This window comes from Strix aluco, chromosome Z (assembly GCF_031877795.1).
Source record: "Strix aluco isolate bStrAlu1 chromosome Z, bStrAlu1.hap1, whole genome shotgun sequence".
In the NCBI taxonomy this organism is placed as follows: Eukaryota; Metazoa; Chordata; class Aves; order Strigiformes; family Strigidae; genus Strix; species Strix aluco.
The window spans coordinates 90,726,031-90,748,721 of NC_133971.1; the positions used below are offsets into that span (position 1 = coordinate 90,726,031).

The 22,691-nt window shown below is 37.0% G+C and overlaps 1 protein-coding gene across 1 annotated transcript in view; it reads right to left on the reverse strand.

Moving 5' to 3' along the window:
- Positions 1-22,691, reverse strand: part of RIT2 (Ras like without CAAX 2) — a 180,536-nt gene that overhangs the window by 78,869 nt on the left and 78,976 nt on the right. The window contains exon 4 of the mRNA XM_074812364.1: positions 8,481-8,672. Within this exon, the coding sequence (XP_074668465.1) occupies positions 8,481-8,672 (192 nt within the window). The remainder of the gene's footprint in view (positions 1-8,480; positions 8,673-22,691) is intronic.

Genomic DNA, 22,691 nt, shown 5'->3' on the forward strand with positions numbered 1-22,691 from the left:
TTGGTTGTGGGGTTTGGTTGTTTTTTTTTTTTTGCTTGTCATGTCTGCAGAGCTTAAACAATATCACACCATGTGAAGTTAACATGCTGCTATTCTTAGCCAAGTTGCTAGATCTGGATAAAAACAAATCTCTCTAACTTTCTAATTCATCTGGGGGGGGGGGGGGGGGGAAGTGATTAAGACAAGAATACAAGCAATCTTCAAAAAACAAAGATGATTAAACTGGTTAATCTTCTTTTCTTTAAATGCCACGTCATGCTCTTATTATTTGTGACACCATGATGAGCTATAATTAAATTCTGGCAAAATTTCTTCTTTCAAGTAATTTGAGATACTGCTGCAAAAACACACAGGAAATTATCCTTGCTACCAAGTATTCACATTTTTGTATAAACAATGAACTCAGTAAATGCTGCCTCCTATATTAATCTGTTACTTTGCCAAGGGACTTACATTTTTACAAAGTTGTTCATTACTGTCTCACTTTCAGGACAGCATCTTCACTCAACTGCAGATTAACATGAAGAACATGCATTAGTTCCACTCTAATTAAGCATATGTTTAAATAGTTTCCTGAACTGGAACTGTAGTAAATAATATATAAGTGTTAGGCTGAAACTTCAACTTTGCTGATGTAAAAATAGCAGCAAGTATATAAAAAGATACCTTCCCATTGCATGCCATTCTCTCTCCACGTCCCTGTGGAGAAAATGAGAGGATAAATCTTGAGAGATGGGAGGTCATATTGCTTCAGGCACAGATGATGGAGAGGCAAAACGGTGCCCCAATTAGTACTGCCTGATGTGGCATGTTCATGTCTCTCCTCTTTCTGCACTAAGAACAGGTTGATACCTGGCTTATACACAGTGTGCAAGAAGAAGATTCACAGGCAAGACAATGAAGATTTCAGCAAACAAACTGAAAATTAATAAAATGGAATTTTACAACCAGACCTGGAGTAGGTCAGGAACCGGAGTGAGTCACACACAGCTCCCTCCTTACGCCTTTCTCTGCTGGCAAAAAAGTGAACTATGGAAGTCCTTCAAGGATAATTAACTTCCTTGCAAATTTTCCCTTCCAGCAGAGGAATTTGCACAGACTCACAACTAAGCCCTAGCCAGCCAGCAAATGATACCACTGTAGATTTCCTTGCAAAGCTGCACCTCTTTGTATGGTCACTGTGTAAGCAATGGGTTTCCCTCTGGGAGGCTCTGAGGGAAGCAGGAGCATCCTGAACTTATTCACAGAGGCCCTACACAAGGCTGTTCTGCAGAGGGCTTGTGTGGGAGTTTTCCAACAGCACTTGCTTTAGTTAAGATAATAGATCCTGCTGTCATGGCTGCCACATGAAAAAAGTATTGAAGTCTTCACAACTGCTAATCTCCCAAATTACAGACCAAGCAGGCAAATTTCATAGCCCAAGATCACCTCGAGGAGCAATCTAGATCAAGAAGACAAAAGGTGAGAGAGCAGCTCTCACACCTCTCCTCCAAGGTGTTCTCTCACTGAAGTCAAATATGGCCTCACCAAGTCAGGACCTGGTGCATGGAGAGGACAAAATCTCTGAGGTGAAGAGGTTGACAGTGAAGGTAAAGCAGGTAGAGGTAAGAAGTACTGGGGGCCTTTTAAAACAATATCAAGTGTGTTGCTGTTTAAAATCCATAGCTGTGAAGTGACCTTGCAGCACCCTCCCCAGTGTATACACATTGCTACATGTCCTCTGTTGTCCTGCTTTGGCTACAAGCAATTAGTTGCCTCTGTATTTATCTCTGAATATCTAGGCATTGTTATAAACGTTTTTTTATCTGAAGTTCAGCTATCGCTTTTCTGTTGTTTCTTCTCTTATAAAGCAGCTTGTTATCTGCATGTTAGGCCCCTTCAAGTGTCTTCTGCTCTGTGTTGAAGGGATTACAAGGTTTACTGGATGGTTCACTAGAGGTTAACAAAATTGTGAATTGAGAAATGAGCCAACAGTTTTATTACAATTGTCTGTGTGTCTGATTGCATTAACTGCAGCCTGGGTAATATGAAACTGTGGTTTGGGGGTTTTGTGGAAATATAAAAGCGTTGTAATGACAAAGAGGTAAACTATGTATAAATGAACATTTACTAGAGACAGTTAAGTTGATAATAATAGAATTTCCTTCCAAGAGACTACAATAATAAAATTGACTTTTACAGTTGAATTGGCATAGGAAAGCACACACTTTTTTTAGGGGGTGGGGCAAACACTAAAAACATTTTTTTTAAACAATATAAGGAAGTCTTCTTAGGAAAGTGAACAGTGTGAAAGAAACGTTGAAAAAACAAAATCAATAAAACTAAATAGAAATTAGATATGTAGAGGAACATGACAGAATCCAGATACATATTTTGGTAATGTAAAAAAGTGATTATCAAAGGTTTGACAGTTTTCTAAGATAAAAAAACATCATGACAATTTCGATGGTTTTAGTGCCAAATATTCAGGCAACTGTCATAGCATTATCAAAACAGAAAAAATGGCTTATATTATTCAGAATTTGAAGACCAAACAAAGACCATGATATGATGTCATGTGGGAAAGGTAATATGTAGGCAAGCTAATGGAAGTGATGAGGGCAGCTCCTCACAAATGTAATTCATTTTCAGCAGGTATTCATGCTAGCAAAATGTAACTGCATTGGCACCATGGAAAATGAACAGCCAACATGACATCAAGATGGATGAATTAATTAATCTAAAAATTTGTTTCAATATTCAAATAAAAAATTTTGAAGAATTTGCTCTTCTGTGCCGTATTCTCCTCTAGCTGTTCTCCACTGAGGATACCACTATGGTTTTTGTAGTTGTTATTCAGGGTAAGCCTGCCTGAATACATCTGAGATATTTTAATATCACAGCTCACAGTGATCTTTAGAAGGGAATAGCACCTAAGAATGACTAGTTGTTAGATTTCATTAATTCAAAAACCAAAGGCATGTGCTGAGCATGTTTCAAAAGTCTAGTCTGTAGTTAGCAGCCACAATAACAACAGAATGAAGCAGTAAGCTTAGATTCTCAACTGAAAGGATGTCATAAACAATTTTGTTAGTCTTCCTCTGACCCAAGTATTGCTGTATAAAAGCTAGGAAGTTGGTTGTCCATGCCTCCCTCTACAGTCAAGAGAAAGACAGACATCTTCATGGGCATATACATCTCATTTTATGATACACTTCTATGATATGTGATAAATCCTGGGTTTTTTTGCATGGACTTTAGAGAATCTGGACAATTCATTTGGTTTAATCACTTTATCATGTCTATAGTTAACTCAAATATATACTATTTTTCGTCAGTAAATAGCAGAAAACGTATTTCCCTTCACTTGCAGTTAGAAGGTTCAGAAGAAGCAATTAAACCTTTCATTCTTTGTGTAGGGTACTGGCCTGATAAATGGGAAACAAGAGCTTTCAGCAGACAGACTCTTCCGCCCAAATATCTTTAAGAGAAAATGGAACTGGTGATAGTAAAGAACATTTAAAAATTTGAGAGCAGTTTTAATCACAAAAGCAAAGGAATTCAGCCTAATGTTAAGGTAAGAAGTTCAGAATACTGCAATTTCATAACTAATATGGATAAGAGAGCATCTAAGAAATTGTAGTTCATAGTCATGTACTGGAAAATGAAAATAAAATATAATATCATATTCTTTAAGTATTTTAGGTGTCTCACTGAGGCACCAGAAGGTATAGACTAGCAATGTTTGAAATATACTGAACAGTTATTCACAGAAAATAAACCAAAACAAAAGAAGTTAAAAAAATAAATTAGCTGTGTCAGACTCTACAGATACTTCAAGGTTTTTGAAGCCAACATGAAAATAGAACAACTGCCAAAATAAAAAATCTAAAAGTTGGTGCTCAGAGTATCTGATAACCAGTCAGCTCCTCTTGAACAAATTCCAGAGTAAAATCTCATCAAAGTGAGAATGTTCTGTGGGCAGCTGATTGAGATCATGTGAATGTATTGAGTCACTGCAATCCTGGTTTGAGAACTATTTTATGATATAATAAAACCTTAGAAAGAAAATCTAATGAAGCCCCTGTAATTAATTTGCATTTCAAGTAAGATATTGTTCCATGCTAAAGACAGATTTCATATTGATTTCATATTTACTACTGAAGGACAGAGACTGTAGAAGGAGAGAGAAAGAAGGAAATGTTTTCAAAAGCACTGCTGCTGCTCAGATTTGTGCTTGAAACCAATAAGAAAACTCATGCATGGAAGGGTAAACAGCTACATAATTCTTTTCAAGACAAAGACTGTACTATCAAAACTAACAGCTTTGATGACAAGCTTCCCAGAGAGGCCAAGAACTGAACGAAGCATGACCTGCCCTCATAACCTTGGACTCAGTGGACATCAACATGTTATCCATGGGCTTGACTGAGTCCACAGCTTATTCCTCTGGGGTCAGACAAAAGCATATAGGAAAAACTGCTTCATGAAGGCTGTGCAATTTCTGCATAGGTAAAATTTCCAGAATGGTTCTCACATATACCATAAAAGTTTGAAAAAGCTTCTAGAAAGTATTTCTTCTTTCCAGCTCAGAGCTACAGCAAGCTGTACATTGTTCAAAGGAGCTTATGTAGTTAGTTCCCCTCTGAATTGCTGAATGTAATATATTGCAATGATCAGTAGACAAAGCCTTATGGATTTTTTTTTTCAAAAAATATTTCAGCAGTACCACATGTCTTTATTATAAAATATTTTAGTTAAAAGCTAAAATTTTGCTTTAGCGTGGCATGAGCTTAAATAGGATCAGTTGCTTATTGTATTTTTAAAGATGCATATGTCTTAATTAGATATTTATCTATTATACAGATTTAAAATTTCAGTAAGAACCGATGTTTATCTGGGGTAAAGCAACAAAGCTTATCTGAAGTTAAAATGTCTATTGTACTTCATATCAGCTGGTCCTAAATATTTCTGAAACTCTAATGACATTAAAAGATGTATAGCTTATCTTTATTAATCTAATTACTTTAATGTTAGAAAACACTGAAATTAAAATGGTATCTAATCAAGCACTTACCACTCTGTTTTTTACATCTAACATCTATGGGATAAAATACGTATAATACTTAAATATTTCTTAGAGCAATGGCTAAAAATCAAGGAATGGACACAGGTCTTAACCTTAATCACTCATGCCCATTCACTTTTCCAGTGAATCTCTGAACACAAAACAGAACAAAGTCAGAAAGGCGCGGATGCAGCTGCAGTACAAATGAATGGAAAGGAATGGAGGGTGGAGGGAGGCTTGACACCAGATATGCACATCAGGGTAATGAGTTATTGTATTTTTCCCTATAGTTTTTACAGACTTGTTCCCCCACATTGTTTCAGAGAGAATGGAAAGTCTTTATTCTTTAGGTTAATGAATGTAATTAAAACTTAAGGACTACAGACAAACCCATTTCTTAAGACATTAAAAATTACAAGCATACTTAAACACAACAATAATTTCACTGAAGCCATCAGAAAAGAAAAACATTTTTTTAAAATAATAAGCTTCTTGGTTTTCTTTTTTAGTAGTGTTTCCCTAACACAAAATTTTACTTGCAGATTAGTTTTATTCTTGTAGTCCTGTTGATAGATTTGAGGCAAGCGACATACATCATTAATTGTATTGTGCAGGGGATCGCATTTCAAACAAGAGCTTTGTCTGACTGAGCTACTACAGCCTGTCTGATTGTTGTGGAATTGCCATTAAATGGAAATGATGCCCAGGAATGTTGAACTTAATGTTATGTTTCCAAATACCATGAATAATATTACAGTAGCTTTAATGAATTTCATAGTAGAAAAATGTCAAACAAAGCAACAACATTAGCCCTGGTGACCTGGCCGAATTCCAATCTGGCTAATTGCATTCTGACACCTACTATTTCTCAGCTGTTTGAATTTGGTATGTTTGTGTACTTCACTGCTTGTTCATTGATATGTTAATGCTATTGTCTGCTCATTGCTGTCTGTCACTCCAGAGTGAGCTGACTACCACTCTTGAACATCCGAGTGTTTTTAATGAAGCTGTAACTTGACCTTGAAAAGATTCCTTTCAATCCACCTTCCCACAGTTCATCAAGTTACTTAGATATTGCTTAACCTAACAAGAAAGCATAGATAACTTATTTCAGTGTTTGTTAAACATACAGCACAACCTACATCCCAGTTCTGAAATAATAAGTTGCTGAAGTCCATTAACATGCACTTAAAGCTGGACACAGAGATGACCTCCCACACAGTGGTGTTTTAATTAAGGTCAGCGAGGCAGTGAGCAGTATCTCTTAATCACTACCACTTAACCATGCTTTGCTTTGAATTGTGGAGTGGTCTCTGAGAACATGACTTGAACTATGGATGAAATTTAAGTGAAGATATGCTCCAGGAGCACAATTTATACACCTCAGCACCAACTAATCATAGAGACAATGGCCTTGGAGTAGAGCTAGTCCAAAGTTAAAATCAAATTCCCAAAATGTGGACTTCAGAATAAACTGTTTTGTTCTACAGCTCTGTTCCTGTTGGTTCATACTACTTGCTTATGTAGACATAGTCATATTCAAGTGCTTTGTTTAAAGGAGCAGATCTTTATTGTATTGTCTTACTCGTCTATGATATAAGGGTGTCCCATGGCTCAAAATCTGGATTGCTGAATATTCAAGAAAACCCTTCTAACATTGTTGTACTTGTTGACAGTTGTGGAGGGCTTATGGAGGAAAAATTCCTGAAGACCTAAATCCTGGCTCACTGAAAGCTTTTAAGAAACATAGGACCATGGTTTGAAATTGCCTTCTTACAAATTCAGGCAGAATCTTCAGTGACAACCTTGTGTAACAGTTTTCTGTGTGTCTGTCACATCTCAAAGACATAATTTCTAATACAATTCCCAAGAGCCTCCCCACACCCTTTAATCTTGAGTGCTGTTTGTGATACTCAATTCATGAGCACTAATATTCCTGTTTGGGAGACCAGAGAAGACCATCAAGGAGTATGTAAAACATCTAAATAAAGCATATATTTTTATATGCATTGACAGTGATTAAAATATGAAAGCCCAACATAACATAGGATCAAAAAGAGGTAGTGCCAAATATCACTGGAAGAGAGTCTTCACATCACTTAGTGACTAGACTATTCCTGGCAACCTTATCTATAGGTAACTGTAGGTAATTGGTCTTATCCTATTTCTGTTGGGATCAGGTGCAATGTCCTGTTTCTCACAGCAGAACTGGGTCCACACCCCTCCCCATCTGGTATATAAGTAGCCCAGAAACTGCATGGATTGTACTGCGTGTTGCACATGGCACTGTTATTTGAAGCGTCAAGCTGCATGTTAAACTGCAGCTGGATTGTCACCATTAAGGTTTTTTCACAGTCTTATATAGGGAGAAAGTCAATGATTTGGAAACAGATGTGAAGCTTTAAGTACATCATCAGATCTTCAGGACTAATTTCAGATTTAACATTGTCTTGGGTTTTCTTCAGGTAGAAGAAAGACAAAGAAATAGGGAGAAGAGTGACAATAAGTGGAAAAATTAGGCAGGATCATGTGAGCACAGATGCTAATGAACTGAAAACCACCATTTTATTTAACTGTTACACACATCTGCACCGAAATCAGTCATTTGGAAGCAATCACAGTGTGTATAAAGAGCCTCTTAAGATTTCTGTATAGGAAAATATTTTTTGTCTTATTTTTGAAGTTTCTGTTAAAGATTAAGGGTATTTACCATTCAGTACCAGGTCACAACCAAGCCATTTCTAAGATGGTCTCTCACTCCCGTGCACACACACGCACACATCAATACAAACAACAAGGAGGAAGCAGAAAGGAAGCAAACCAGTGAACTAAGATTACTAACAACTTTGAGAGAGCCACAGCCAATGCCCTCATAGTCAGAGAAGTCTATTGTTCTGTGGGTGGTGGTGGCTTAAATCTTGTATACAAATCAAAGTGAGTTCAAGTCTTGAATGTTCCCATCCCATCTGAACACTCTAATAACAGCTGCTGGCTTTTCAGGCGAAGATAATCTCATATGTATTTCTCTGGTTTATCTATATGTTTTTTCAGTCTGAGTTTGAGAAACTTTTGACGAAAACTAGTATGTTTATGAAAAAAAAGTTTCTGGATTTAATGGCCTGTAAAATCCAAAGCAAACAGGTTTTTTGCTGTAAAGATCCTGAGTGAATCTTTTTCCATGTTGAACATATATATAACTTCCAACAAAAATAATGGAATTCCTTTTCAAGTAAAAACAAAGAACATTTTAAGATCCATAACATATGAATGAAAAGTACTGTCAAGTCCTTAATTTATTACCAATCCTAGTGTGTTGCTCTTCGATTAAACCTCATCTTGTACTAATAATTGTCAGTAGTACTCTACAACATATGCTACAGAAATCCCTGAGGTAGTCAAGGAAAACCAAGCCAAAACCAACAAAGTTGCTTACCTGTCTGAACTCTTCCAGATCTATTTTGTTTCCTACCAGCACCAAGGGGATGTCATAGGTATGCCGGACGCGATAAATGAGTTCCTTAAACTCAGCAGCTTCTTGAAAGGATTGACGGTCTGTGATGGAATAGCAGATAATGAAACCTTCTCCACCTCGCATGTATTGGTCCCTCATGGCTGTGAATTCTGCCTGTGGAATGGGAAGAACACGCTCAGTAATTTGGCAAACAAAATTATCCATCTGTAAATAACAAAATTCCTGAAAACTTCCCCCATTCCCTATATATTTTTTCATTGCTTGTTTTACTGTTTTGATTACTGCTTGCTGAAACTTGTGCATCCTTCTGGGGTTGTCATCATGAATAATACACCACCAGGATGTCTTTAAGGACCTTTTGTTTTTTTCTCTGCCCATGAAGGGAACTCTGTCCTCTAAGACTGTGAACTTATTATGCCAGCGCTTGTATACAGAAAATACTGTCTCTTGTATTTCTAGAACCATCTGCAGCGTTTTCAGTGTGCATAGATGACTTGCAATTAGATGAATATTAACAGGTGTAAAAGAAGAGCTATATTACTATCTAGGGATTGGAGACAGGTAGAAACTCCTTATTATGCACTCAATTCAAAAGCTCAGTAATATCAAAAAGACATTCACTGACTCCCACCAGCTTTGGAATAGTGCCTAGTAAAACAGGAATAATATCTGCAAAAAGTTCTGCTCTTTCAAATGTTCTCAGAGAAGCTGGGGGTTTCAGTTTAGTGTGGGATAATACCATTAAATGAAAATGAACAATTTCAAATAGTGTGAGAATTGGCCCAATTTTCTCCTCCTGCATTTTTTCCTATTTATGTATGTATTTAGTGTCACAGAAACTCTTCTGGTTATCGGTATGGGTTTTCAGAACTATTTAAGAACTGCCAGATTGTACAAAAATAAAGATTTAGTTTTCAAAAACTAGTCTCAGGCACTGTGGCTTGAGAATATATTTTAAAGCCTGTTCCTTTTTCAAGTTTGTTTGCTCTTCTTGATCACAGCCCAGAATAATCCAATACCATGGCAACAGCCGGTCAGGATCAGAATCCTCCTGACAGAATCAGTTCTCCAGAGATATTAAGATGCAGGAAGGTCTGATAAAGCAAGGAATACACATATCAACATCGGACCATTTCTATGAGCAGCAGGATGCAATATCTAGTCCTGTATTTTTTATTCTGTTGTGAATTTAGGCTAGGATTTTTAAAACAGTTTAAGTTATATATATATCTAGTTCTTGCTAAAAATTGAAGGGAAGTGGATTGCTTATGCTGTTTTAAAAGTCTCAGCCTTAAATCTTTCTCAATAGTCACTCATGTTGATTGATAATACTTCCTGTGAATAGACTTTCATGTTGACCGTTATCATTTATTCATGATGTATCTTTTACCCAAGAGCTTTCATATATATCATTCAAAATATTTCACCTAGTACAGGAAAAAGTTCATAGACTAAGCTCCAAAATAGGAGACTAATAGGCAATTTAAGGGTAGGATTCTGCTTTGAGACTTACTCAGAATTTCAAAATCTCTAAACTATCACCACTGATATCCCAGGAGAGTTTATTAGCTACCAAGCTACAGCACAGAGTAGATCAGGCCATATTCTATCTCATCCTCTTGAATCTGGATGTGTAAGCAGGGCAGCAGTGGGGAGAAACACAGAAGATATCAGACAGAAAGGATTCTACACTCTGCTGGTTCAGGCGAGACAGTGAATGAAGATCTGTCTCTGTTCCCAGGTCTTTGCCTGCTATCTACGTTAGATAGCCACTGGATTAATAAACAGTGCAAGATCAAACTGGAGACCTTACCCAAGGTCTCAGAGTTATGGGCAGGGAGTGTTAATGACTAGACACAGAGACATTCACCCTCTCCCTTACTCACCCACAGATTCCAGGCTTTTGTGCCAGAACAAGGGTCTCTTTTCAGTCCCCCAATTCCCCAGGCCCCAGCTTTTCTTGTCTTTGCATTAATCACTTAGAACTCTTCTGTACCATGATTAGTAGGGTAGTCTCCTTTGTAGGAGAAGCTGAACAAGGCCAGGATCCCCTCAGGCTTAGCAGACAATGGAAAGTTTAGATAGAAATAAATTTGTGGATTAAGGCTCCTGAATTTAGTTGTCTGTGTAGCTGCAGGCCACTCTCTAAGCCCCTCTTATAAATAATGGTAAGCTAGTCAGTGTAATTTATGGAGTACAGATTGCTTCTGCTGACAAAAAATAGTTATCTCTTTAGTTATCTAATTACCTATTTTTTGTTTATCTGTTGTAGAATGAGCTGAACATTTATACAACTGAACAGAGACACTAGCTCCCATGTAGGCACCTAAAAGTAGATGTCTTGGTATGGAACTGAAATCCCAGCCCAGATGACCTGTCTTCCTGGGTTAGAGATTTGATAAATCATCTACTGTAACACCATATGATTATTCTTCACACTTTTACAAAGAATGAGCTCTGCTTAAGTGAGATGGTCCACCTCTGGGAAGTGCTCAGAACTTTGTACACTCACTTATAGCCATTTATGGCAAACTAAGAAGGAATTAGGTCACATATCCCTGTTCAAGTTCCTCACAGTAAGTGACTTTCTGTAGCATGGGGACTCTCAGGATCACTCCCAGGAATGTTTAACAGCTTTCCTTGACTGCCAGGAAACTTTGGGTTCCCCATTTTAAACACTGAATCATTCCAAAGGGACAAAGTCCTCAGCTTTCAGGCACTGCCATTCTTGAGTTGGAGTCATTTACCTACGCCTTCTTGTTCACGACTGGGCATAGTTATAATTTTAAGGATATGAATTAATTTACTTCTGCAATTTTTTGTTATGACATGTTACTGCTGTTTATGTATTAAACAGCCAAAATACTTTAGCATCATGTTTGCAATGATCCATTTTTGGACGTATTAGTTATTCTATGCATACTGGACTGGGGACATCCACTTGGTTTTCTATTGTTAACATAATTAGTCATTTCCATTCCATTTTTTGATGTTGACTTTCACTTCTCAGCTTTTTCCCTTTGGCATGATTGATCATTACAGAGTCAAGGACTCCAAGTTCAAACATAAATAAGGTTTTTTTTGGATTCCCTCTGTTCACCAAGAACCCCAACATAATAATATATACTAAGAAAAAGAATAAATATTATTTCCAATAAACATACTTTGCAATAATGTATGCATATTATATATACAAGAAAAAGGACTAAGCTATAATTAAATCTTTGTTTATTTTTTAGTTCAAGTCTTACTCCAAATTTCCCACTTTAAATGTATCTTTACAGTAAGCAGAACCAAAATCCAAGTTCACCTCAGTTTCATGGATGTTCAGAGGTAGACCCAAAGTTTTACAGATTTTTCAGTGGTTTTATTTTTATATTTTGCCTGGTTGTCTTATAAAATAAACAACAGTGTATCTGTGCAGCTGGCACACTCATATCTTTAATTTTTTCTGGTGTAGAAGTGGCTTTTAAAAAAATTATTCAAGAATAGCACTACATGCCATTTGCTACTCAACAAGGGGAAAATATGAAACATTCCCAAGTCAGTAAATGTGAAAGGGAAGAGGCAGAAGGAAATCACACCTCCTGAAAAGAAAATCAATTCTGAGAATTAAAGTGAAGATTTGTCATGCTTATAGCACTTTGCAGCTTGACATCAGTCTCTAATACTCTCTTGTGTATTATGACTAAGACTTAACTTAAAAGTGTGGTAAGAAATCTTTTGAAACAAAATCACCATTCTTCTTGGGAGAAATATTATACTTAAGAACAAGCATGAAGTCTGAAGAGAAACAAAAATAAAACTTTTCTAAAAGTTGAAAGAAGGCAGCATAACTTTTTCCTTTTCTTTTCCATTATAATTGAATGCAGAAAAAACCTGATACTAATCCTCAAATGATTTTATATGTCTACCTGTTGTTGAAGAAAGTTAACAAGAAAACCTCTCAATGATTATGTTGCTCCTAAATAGCGATCACATTTGTCTCTTATCAGTTATCAGGCATCTCACATGATTTTTGAAAGATGACAGAATGACCTCACAATGACATAGAGCAGCTCCTTCAACATGCCTAGATGTATCCCATTCTGTTGTATCATACTGCATACATCCAGCTTAACTAACTTGTCCCTTGTTGATCCCTCTCTACTGGGGGTAGTGTATCCCTTTCTCAAACATTCCTGAGAGGCATAAAGAGCTGGGAGGGATAAGAACACAGCTTGTCTGTAAAGGCTAGGATAGAGAAAGCCTTAAGAGAGTTAGTTCTTTCCATGTTCCTCATCATTAGGTTACTCACTCATTTCAGCATCAGCTACATATTTTCCCTGGTTTTTATATAGTTGCCCGTGTGCCTGTAGAAAACTATCTCATTGCCTCTTACATCTCTCAAAAGTTCCACTTCTAGCAACATTTTGGCTTTCATAACCCAATCCATTCATGCCCAAGACATACTTCCATACTGACCCTTGGGATACTGTCCCCGTTTCCACATTTCATCCTTCTGTATATGCTTGCTTTTTCTATTCACTTTTAGGAGAACAACTTAGCAAAGAAGAAAATACTTAACCTCTGTTTTCTCTCTGTTGTCTTGGTTTATTCTCTTTTGCCCCACTTTTCAAAATAAACAAGAGAAAGCTTTTCATAAAGAGCAATATTTCCAATTAGTTTTAAAATTCATATTGTTTTCATAGAAATAGAAATAGAATTCGTGTATTTTATTTTTTTCATTAGAGATTAGAATCCTTTTCAAATAAGATCAGTATCTTAATGTCTCCAGAAGAGGAAATAAAGACATTGAACAACAAAGTTAGACAGACTATATTTACATACCTAGATACTTACGAAGGTTTAGTTTATGGTTGTTATGAAATATAACAGTCTGGATCTAACATTCAGCTCAGGACAACCCTACCTTGCTGACTGAAAGAATCTAGGAAAGTGTATCACAATGTTCACTGAAACTAAGCTTGGTTCTTTACTGTCTCTTAAGTATTTTGTCCTGAAAAATATTGGAGAAAAAACACTGGGCTAGAAAAGCTTTTATCCAACTCAGAATAGAAATTGTTAAGAAGCAACCTCCTCCACATTACTAATTTACACCAGCAGAACTCAGAACTGAAGCCAGTTTTCCTGGATCCCTCTGTTACGCATTGCTAACAGATAGCCTTGTCAACCCTGAAAGGATAAGAGAAAAGCAGGGGGAAGAGAAAAACTAACAAAAAAGAGGACACAGGCAATGAGCATAGGGTCAACATATCTCTCCTTTTTCATTTTGTGGTGATGTGTTTGAGAAGTAAACACGGTGCAAGGCTTAGAAGTGCAGTCCTTCTCCCCACCCCTCAGAAGTGTAGTGCTTAGAAATTTAAAGATGCAGCACCTCAGAAACAAAGGTGTCATGTTTTCCGAACTACACACACACTCCACATATTTTGATGTCTGTTCTTTTTTTCTGATCTTGGCTTGTATCTCTGGAAGAGGTCAGAGTCTCCCCAGGGAGGCCAGCCTCACAGTTTGAGAAATGCCACTTTCTATATCTTCTTGTCTTATGTTCTGCTTGACTTTAGAACCGGGAATCTGCTAACAGATGTTCTTAATCAAAGCTGTCTCCCTGATTACCACAGGGGTCATTCTTATTATGAAGGGTTTTTTTACATTTCTAGTGAACACTAAGAGGGGGGGATATATACTTGGAAACAGGCAGGATATTGTTTATCTATGACAATGAACAAACAAGGGTAAAATGAAAAAAAAGGACACGGGAAACTCAGTGGGGAAAAAAAGTCTTTCCAATAGTGAGTGAGAGAATCAGAGGTAAAGACTATACAACATAAAAGAAATATGTGAAAAAAAAATTGTTCACTTAAAAAAAAAAAAAAGTCAGAATTTTTGGTTATAAACAAATTGAGAATTTCTTCTATCTCAGGAAAGGTTTTTGCAAATAGGATCAATGATTTTTTTTAACATCAAATAACTTTTTTAATCCAAAGTGCAACCCTCCCATATCTCTTTGTTAATAAATTCTCTTAGATACATAAACATTACAGTGGACTTCACTTGGATTACATACCATTCACTTGGCACTGCTTCTCATAAAGTGTGCTTTTCTTTTGTTTTACCTCCTGAAATAGATTTACCTAAGGAAAGTTCACTGGTGAATAAGTGCTGTGATAATTATTTGATTTTCACTAATTTCTTTTAGCCTTTTTTTTGAAGGGTGAGGTGTAAAAGCAAATAATCTTTTAAAAGCTTCTTTGTAAAAGCAAGCAGCAAGAAGCCTGCAGCAGTTACATTTCAAATGTGAAAGCATCCAGATAGGAAGTTAGGTGGATATTATATCTTATAATCACTATAATACTGCTACTAATCCAGATGCAAAGGATGGGACTTGTTTCCTCTGGTTTCTGTCACTCAAGAGATAGTCACCTCTTCTACATTAGTCTTCAAGTATCTCTCTAGTCAGGAGAGAGAGATGATTGACTCTAGAGAGTAATTCAACCTATCCTCAAAGAAGTGTTTAAGACATCAGGGGTGACTTTCCTTCGTACCTCTCTCACTACCTCAACAGAGACTAAATACCAGCCCCAGCCTCTGAGGTCCACAATATCAGCCACAGCCCCTGTCCATTCATATCCTTCATGTATTTGGATGATAAGGCTTATCCTACTCTTCATTTTAAACTCTTCATTTAGTTTCTACAAGGCTGGTTTATTTCCAACAGGGTTCAAACGGTCAAGAGGATGTAACATCTAGTGTCTAAAGCCAATAGAGGATTTTTCCCTTCGCAGCACTCAGCAGTGGGAAATACTATCCCTCAGCATGGGTTAAGTTACACTAGCAAATAATAAACAGATACACTTTTTGCATCACAGAAGTCAAAGTTCCAAATCTGCTGCATTTCCTTGCAAGATCCCAGCATGTACTAGTTATAGGTTCCCAGCAACAACATTAAAAAAAAAATACAGGAAAGCACTGAACAGTATCAGTATCACTTAACACTCTCTTCTTGCTTCCCTCCTACTTCTAGTCATCCTTTGCAAACAGCAACAACAAAAGGAATTATATAGCAAAAGATACAGAAGAATTGGCAGCAGGTGGTACTCAGCCACCTGTGCCAGCTTAAACCATCTGCCACATCACTGGGAGGAAGGAAGGGAGCTTAATAACAGCTCAGACACAGACCAAAGAAAATGCAGGGGCTCTGGCTTAAATACTAGAGGACAGGGACTGATCCTTCTCTGTGACAGGTCTCTACACTGTTCTGGTTGTACATCAAACCCCTCTCTCACGACCCTTTTTGCCTGCTCTAGTAATGATCCAGGAGCAGTTCAAAATGGGATTAGTATAAATGAGAATCAGCCCATAAGCCTGCAGTGGAAGTGGATTATTATTATAATCAGTCCCTTGATTAATGATCAGTCAGTGTCTCACGCCTTATAATTACAGGAAGGAATCCTTGCTTCTGTTATAAAACAGCGATATCCCTTTCCTTCTGTGAATTTGTACTGGGGACAAAATGCACATCACTGATGATGGGAACATAGATAGAAAACGTAAAAGATGTAGTCCATGTGCCTAGCAGACTAATGTCTTTTTGAACTTAATCTGACAGCCTTCCAAGGCAGTATTATGAACTCTGCATTGTACAAAATCAGTAGCCTTTTCTTAACTCTGAGAATGTGTAAATAGAAAGCTGAGACAGATACAGAAATTAATCCGTAATTTAGAAGAAACCAGCAGCAACTATATCAACCCTGTTGAAATCAGTGCCTATTTATCTGTCTACTCCTCCCCATGTTTAAGCTAATTTATTTACCTGGAAAGGGAAACAGGCAGGAAGAAGGAGAATACTCATGACAGGTGATCTTTTCTGGAAGACACAGTTATGATTTTAATTCTGTGACAAATAGCAGCATTTCTTCTTAGCTGCTAATTTCCTGAGTTTTCTGGGGGTCAGTGTACGCTCTGGAAATGGACAAGTTAGGCTCATCTAGGGAGAATGAATGACAGGGAGCACCTCAAGACCTTGCCTATGGGCAAGAAGATGTTCTAAACTGAGTGAGTCAACTGAATGTATGGTTGGCAATTTAAGAAACACAATTAGACTAGCACTGCACATGAAATGCAAGTATAGTCTTATATCCCTAATTTTCATAAAATTTTGACAAAAAGCTTTCTAAAATAGTTTCCCTCTCTTACCCTTCCCTCACACCTGTTCTTCAGCATCAACTTGCTCCCTCTAGGTCTTCCATCCCAGACAGGAGCTGGTATTACACTAGACCTCAGTTCAGGATTCTTTCTGAAGACTAATGTATTTGCATGGAAAGAGATGGATTCCTTCACACTGGTTAATACATCTTTAATCTCTGACTACTGGAGAGACTTTATGAACCTCTAAAGTCCTGAAAGTAAAGAATGAAATAATTAAAAGTAAAGACTTTTGTTTCTTAATCTGAGTTACTCTATCAGGTGAATTCATGATGACATTAATCTCATCTTCGTTCAGATGAGTCTGAGACTTTGAACTGGTATGTCTAAATTTTCACCCTTTCTGAAAATCACTAGTTCATGAGTTTGATTACTGACTTCTTTAAACCATTGTGGGACACAATCTATTTTCATCATTTGTGAATTCATGTCATTTCCCATATGTGGGCTTAAAGATTCAAGTTCCTCTTCTCTTTTCAGCTATGATACTTCTTCCCATTATATCTGGTATTGTTCATAGTCACAGACTGCAGAATTAAGTTTCATGAAAGGAAGGTGTAGATATTCCTCCAAACCCTTTACATTGATGGATCACTGTTGCACTGCCCCATTCACTAACTGCAGAACATTTTGTGTGCACTTGTTATTCTGTATTCACGTACTCTTCTGCATCATGGCTAGTTTATGAAGTAGGATTGAACCACGTCAGCCTGGTAGAAAACAATAAGTAAAGAAAAATAAATAAGGAAAAAAAACCCAAACAAACAAATGAGAACAACTTCCAATAAAATAACGCAGGACTTCAAAAAATAGAATTGCACAGTGACCTTTCTTTCTCACTAAGGAACTACTAAATAACCTGCCCTGGCACTCAGACCCTCCCTCCTGTAGCTTCTCTGCACTGATGTTCCCAATGTTCCCACTCTAATTGCCCTCCTATCTTCAGGTGATAATACATTTGCCAGTTTGCTGCAACTGTGCTTTTGTTAACTTTATTAATCCTGCTCTTCCAAATACGGCTTGTCCTATGCGGTAATGAAAATATGCGGTCCATCACCTGGGAGATGATATCTACTTTTCATTCACCCCAAAATATGGATGAAATCACCACATCAATTCTCCACAATGCCAGTAAAAACGTTTTGATGCTACACTCCCTAACTCAGAGAACTGTCTTTTTCTTTCATATTAATGTTAATGGTGTCTCTCTTAGGGATAAACACCTTGGTAATTTTCTCCTAAATGCAGGCACTGAAGCAATCTTCACTGTTAACTACCTCTAAAACCCCCAACTGCATTTGGTTTATCGTGCACCATATAACACTTTTCCCCCCTCCTTATTTGTATGCAAGAAAGAATAAAGCCAAATTTCACCTTTTATCACAAATGCATCATAAATGGTAAAGGGAAAAAATTAAAAGCTCAGTAATTACATTTTAGTAAACAGCACACACACGAAAAAATTGCAATAACCCACTAGTGAACAGGTAATGACTGCAGCTGCAAGCAAGAGCTCACCGGGGATTCAAACAAGCTCTTGTCAGCTTACATGGGCATTGCAGACTTTCCATCTTCCCCGGTGAGACTTGTACAGCCATACAGAAGTGAAGCAGGAAGCTACGAAGTCAGACACCTCATTGCTCTGATAAATGACTGCAAATGATATTTTGGCTTGCATATATAGTCTCTCATGATGACTTCCATAACAAGTGTGCTTACCTTAAAAATTCCACAACATAGGTATTTATCTCCCCTCCCCTGTGCCCTGCTGACCACCAGAGATATAATTTGAACTAAGAATCTGAGGAGGGGGGAAAAAATAAGCTAACAACCTGCAGGGTGGCTTTTTTAGACTTTTGTAGCATTTAATCATTTGTGTGCTCATTTCTGCCACTGAAATTTAGCTTGATGTTTATTTCAGGGATGTGCTCCCTGAAGACTACATAAATCATCACCAATACAAATGCAAAATAGTTATGTTATAGCTGCACTGATTTTGTACTGCTTACAGTATTAAAATACCACAAAGAAAGATCTGGAAAGAAGAAAAAAGGTTTTGTTACTTGTATAAGAATTTGTAATAAAGTGTTTTCTTCTTTTAAATGTTCTTATTTTATTTAAAGAAGTCATAAATCATTCAACAGTATCACTGTATATCTAATTTTGGAATTATTAGTTAAAGAAAGACAAAAAACAGCAAGAGAGAAAATATTTCAGGAGAAAAAAGAAGAATCTTCTGGAAAAGAACAGACAACAGTGGAAAGTATTTTTCCACTTGCAATATGGAACCACTAGCATTGACTCTACTGAAGTGGAATGGTAATGAGGGACAGGAAATCAGTATTGCTAGGCTCAATCAACTCTGATGCTCACCCTAGATGTCTGCACCGTGCAAAGTCTTACTTCACTTGTTTGTCAGAAAGATAAATGCAGACCTAGAAATACAAACTGATTCATCCTTTATTGCACCATGATTCATTCATTGACAGAGAAGGGAAAGGAAGTTGGGAATCTTAGTTGCTAGTTGCCTATTCTTGCTACGCTAATATACTCTTTTTTTGACAGTATATTCCTAGATCTTTTCCCACTGAGGCCAAATAAAATTTTGCCCATAATTTAAAGGAAATTGGAGTCAGGTCTGTAATTTCTTCTATGATTTAATGGAACTGCATTTTCACTCAATATCTGCGCCAAATAAATGTTTTTTCAAAACTCTGTCTATTCCCAAATTAGATGACTTGGTCATGGGAGAGATTTTAGTTGTCCCTAGAAAGTACAGAACAGCTTGTCTTGAGAATCCACCAAATAATCAGTGCTATGGTTAGACTTCCTAAGTATGTTATCATCAGCCTATGAAACAGCAACATATAAAGAAAATAATGTTCTTCACCTAATACACAGTGTTAATGTTTGCTACTTAGTTCACTACCACTATGCTTTAAAAATAAAATGGATTTCATTTACTTACTACAGTACCTAGCAGAAAGTGCACTAAAAATATTTTCCCCTTAAAAGAACATACTGTAAAGGCCCATTAAAATATAATTACTGCCAAAAAGGGAATTTACATTTCCTTGAGATAAACTGCAATATTATACTTTGAAATTCAACTTCCATTGATTCAGGATTAGAGCAGCATGTTTAGATAATAAGCAGAAGTATCTCAGATAACACCCTGAGTGAGTCATCAGACTATAGCGTTTAGTCTGAGAAAGTGTGTTTATCTGAAGGGCTCTTGGGACTAATATGGTTCCTCTTCAAAGCTTGAAGCAGGGGGCAAAAATCATAGTCCTGGAGGTTGGCAGGATAAACATGTCCTGTGATTTGCTAGCAATTTGAGAGATGGATTTCACTACAGAGCGCACTGTTGTTGTCAGGTTGAAAAGTGTCTGCCTGGAAATGAATTCATGTGCACACAGCTCCAGACAAAGGAAAATCTCCCTGAAATGGCATGCCATCACATTTTAAGGCCAATTTTTCAAGTCTCTGACTCACACCTGGGAAATATACTAGTACACTAAGTTTATCATAAAAAGCTCACGTTTTAACAAGCAAAAATTGGTGCAATAATCTTGAAACATAGTGTCTCACTGACAGGTACAGAAATCCATTTTTTTTTCATATTTGACTGCTTCATGTCTGAAAACAAGTGTGCCTTTTCTACATATGGTCATCTCAAATTGGTTTTCGGTGAAGGGAATGCTATCTGATGCTCTTTCAACATTTGATGTGAGGTCTAAACAGGGAGGCTGGGTAATGTGTCATCAGGAGGAAAGCTGTGGCAGGAATAAAAGCTCCTGTGTCAGTCAACAGTTTATAAATACAGCAGGAGAGATAACTGCTGTGTATACTCCACAAGAAGGGTTTCAAACTGGGCTCTAGAAGTAGAAACATATTTTTAAGTTAGGAGAGTGAGAAAGTGTAAATGAGTGAACAGAAGGTTTCTATAACTGTGTGGAGGCTTTTTGTGCACAGTTGGAGCAGTTGGGGGTTGTCACTCTCTGAAAATAATTGTGAAGGGAACTAAACACAGAATAAAGGACTTAAGGTCTGAATGTCCTTTCATTTGCACCCTCAAGTTTCCTGGAAATCAAAGAGTTTACACCAGTTTAAATCAAATGTATGGAAAAGCAGGTGAGGTTTATGATGCATTGGATAAGAAAAGGGAAGTACCAGAACTACATCCCCCCAACACATCTCCCAGCCTTAAGTGATAGAGAGAGACACATGGGTGAATTTCAAGGGAGAGTCACTCAAAAATGTCCTATGAACATAGTTGAACAAGGAAGATCAAGCTATCTTTAAAGATAATAATTTGCACTTACAGATTTCCATTAAGGTTTTATTATTTACTCCACATGCCAAACTGTACCTAAACTAAGGGGGTTAAAAGCAAGCTAAATAAATTTTCTCCTGAAATTCAATCTTACATTTATGCTGTGTTTGCTATTTGTTTTTTGGTTTTGTTTTAATGGAAATATAGATGCAAAAAGAAAACTCTTGGATTAAAAAGAAGACTTCTAGTTAAAGAAGAGCCAAAGGCGTCACTGATAGTTTCTTCTGCCACCAAATACGAGCCTAAGGATACATATCTTCTAGATTCAGCTGTGCCGTTGGAAAAGGAAACCAACATCAATTTTTTGTTCCTTTTCTTCTTCCTGTATGCCATGTTTTCAAGCCTTATGGTAAGAACTGCTCAAGTAGGTGCTGTTTATGACAATTCAGCTACGAGCAGCTGCATCAGCAATACCTGCTCTTGAAACTCTCTGAGGTAAATGTAACCTTATTCTGTCTGAAGTTGACTGCAGTGAGTAAAGACAGGCTACCCTGTTGGCAGATGTAGCAGGGGGTGAAAAGCAGCAGTGAGTTCAGTGAAGCATAACTACTTACACTAGCCCTACATATATTAAGAATGTGCCTTGTGTTGTATCTTCAGTGGAAAAATGATATTGAAGAACACTAGAGCACAACTGATGATGTAGAAAATGCATATCCAGAGTTCATGGAACATCAGTCTGTTTCCTGAGAGGAGAAATCTGTCGTATTTAATGATGTCTGTGTATGTGCATAAAGAGAGGAAGACCAGTGACTAGATGAGCAATACTAATAGTTTATTCATGTTTCTGGTTTTCACTTTGTTTGAATATTTTTTAACTTCAGGTAGTTGAGAACCAGAAATGTATATCTGAAACACCATCTATGTTTTTCGTGTTCCAAACTGTATCTATTAAAATATCAAAGATTTTTATCCAGTTTCAGGAACGGAATCAGATATGGATTTTTAACTCTGGACTTGAAAATAAAGAACTATATTAATTATTAATAAATCACAATATTTAGTCAGTATTGAAGTGTTCAATTAGTGCATAGGTACAGCAGGCAAAAGAGAAACGTATTTGGTGAAACATTCTCTAGAACAACACAAAATATATTAACTTTAGTCACTGTTGATATCTTGTGTTTCCCAAATAGGGAAGAATTATAATTTTAGCTCCTTGATCTTCTGAAGTAATTAAAGTCATTATTCAAAGTTGATGATGAAGTATTTATGGCTGTGAGGACATCAAGAGAGATATGAGATTTCCACTACACAATTCAGAAGCTGCAACACCATCTCTGCTTAACATGAATCCCAGCAAGGTACAGTCAGAGCACACCAACCTCAGCATAACTGGGCACTTCGGGTTTTTACCCTGAGTCACCAAAGTAACAGTAGGATTTCAGTTTGAACTTCAGTGAGAGCAACTTTAAGTCCTCTGTGAGGAACAAGTCTATTTTAGCTGCTGACTTCAATGGGAGATGGATTAGGTCTTGATTTATTCTGGAGCTGTGTAATGCAGATAGAGAGGCAACAAATTCAAACACATCTGCAAAGACAAGCAGCTAAATCTAGGATACTTCGAATGGACAGTCTCTAAAAAATAGAGGTGTAGGAAAGTAGGAAGAGCTTCCTTGCACAGATATACT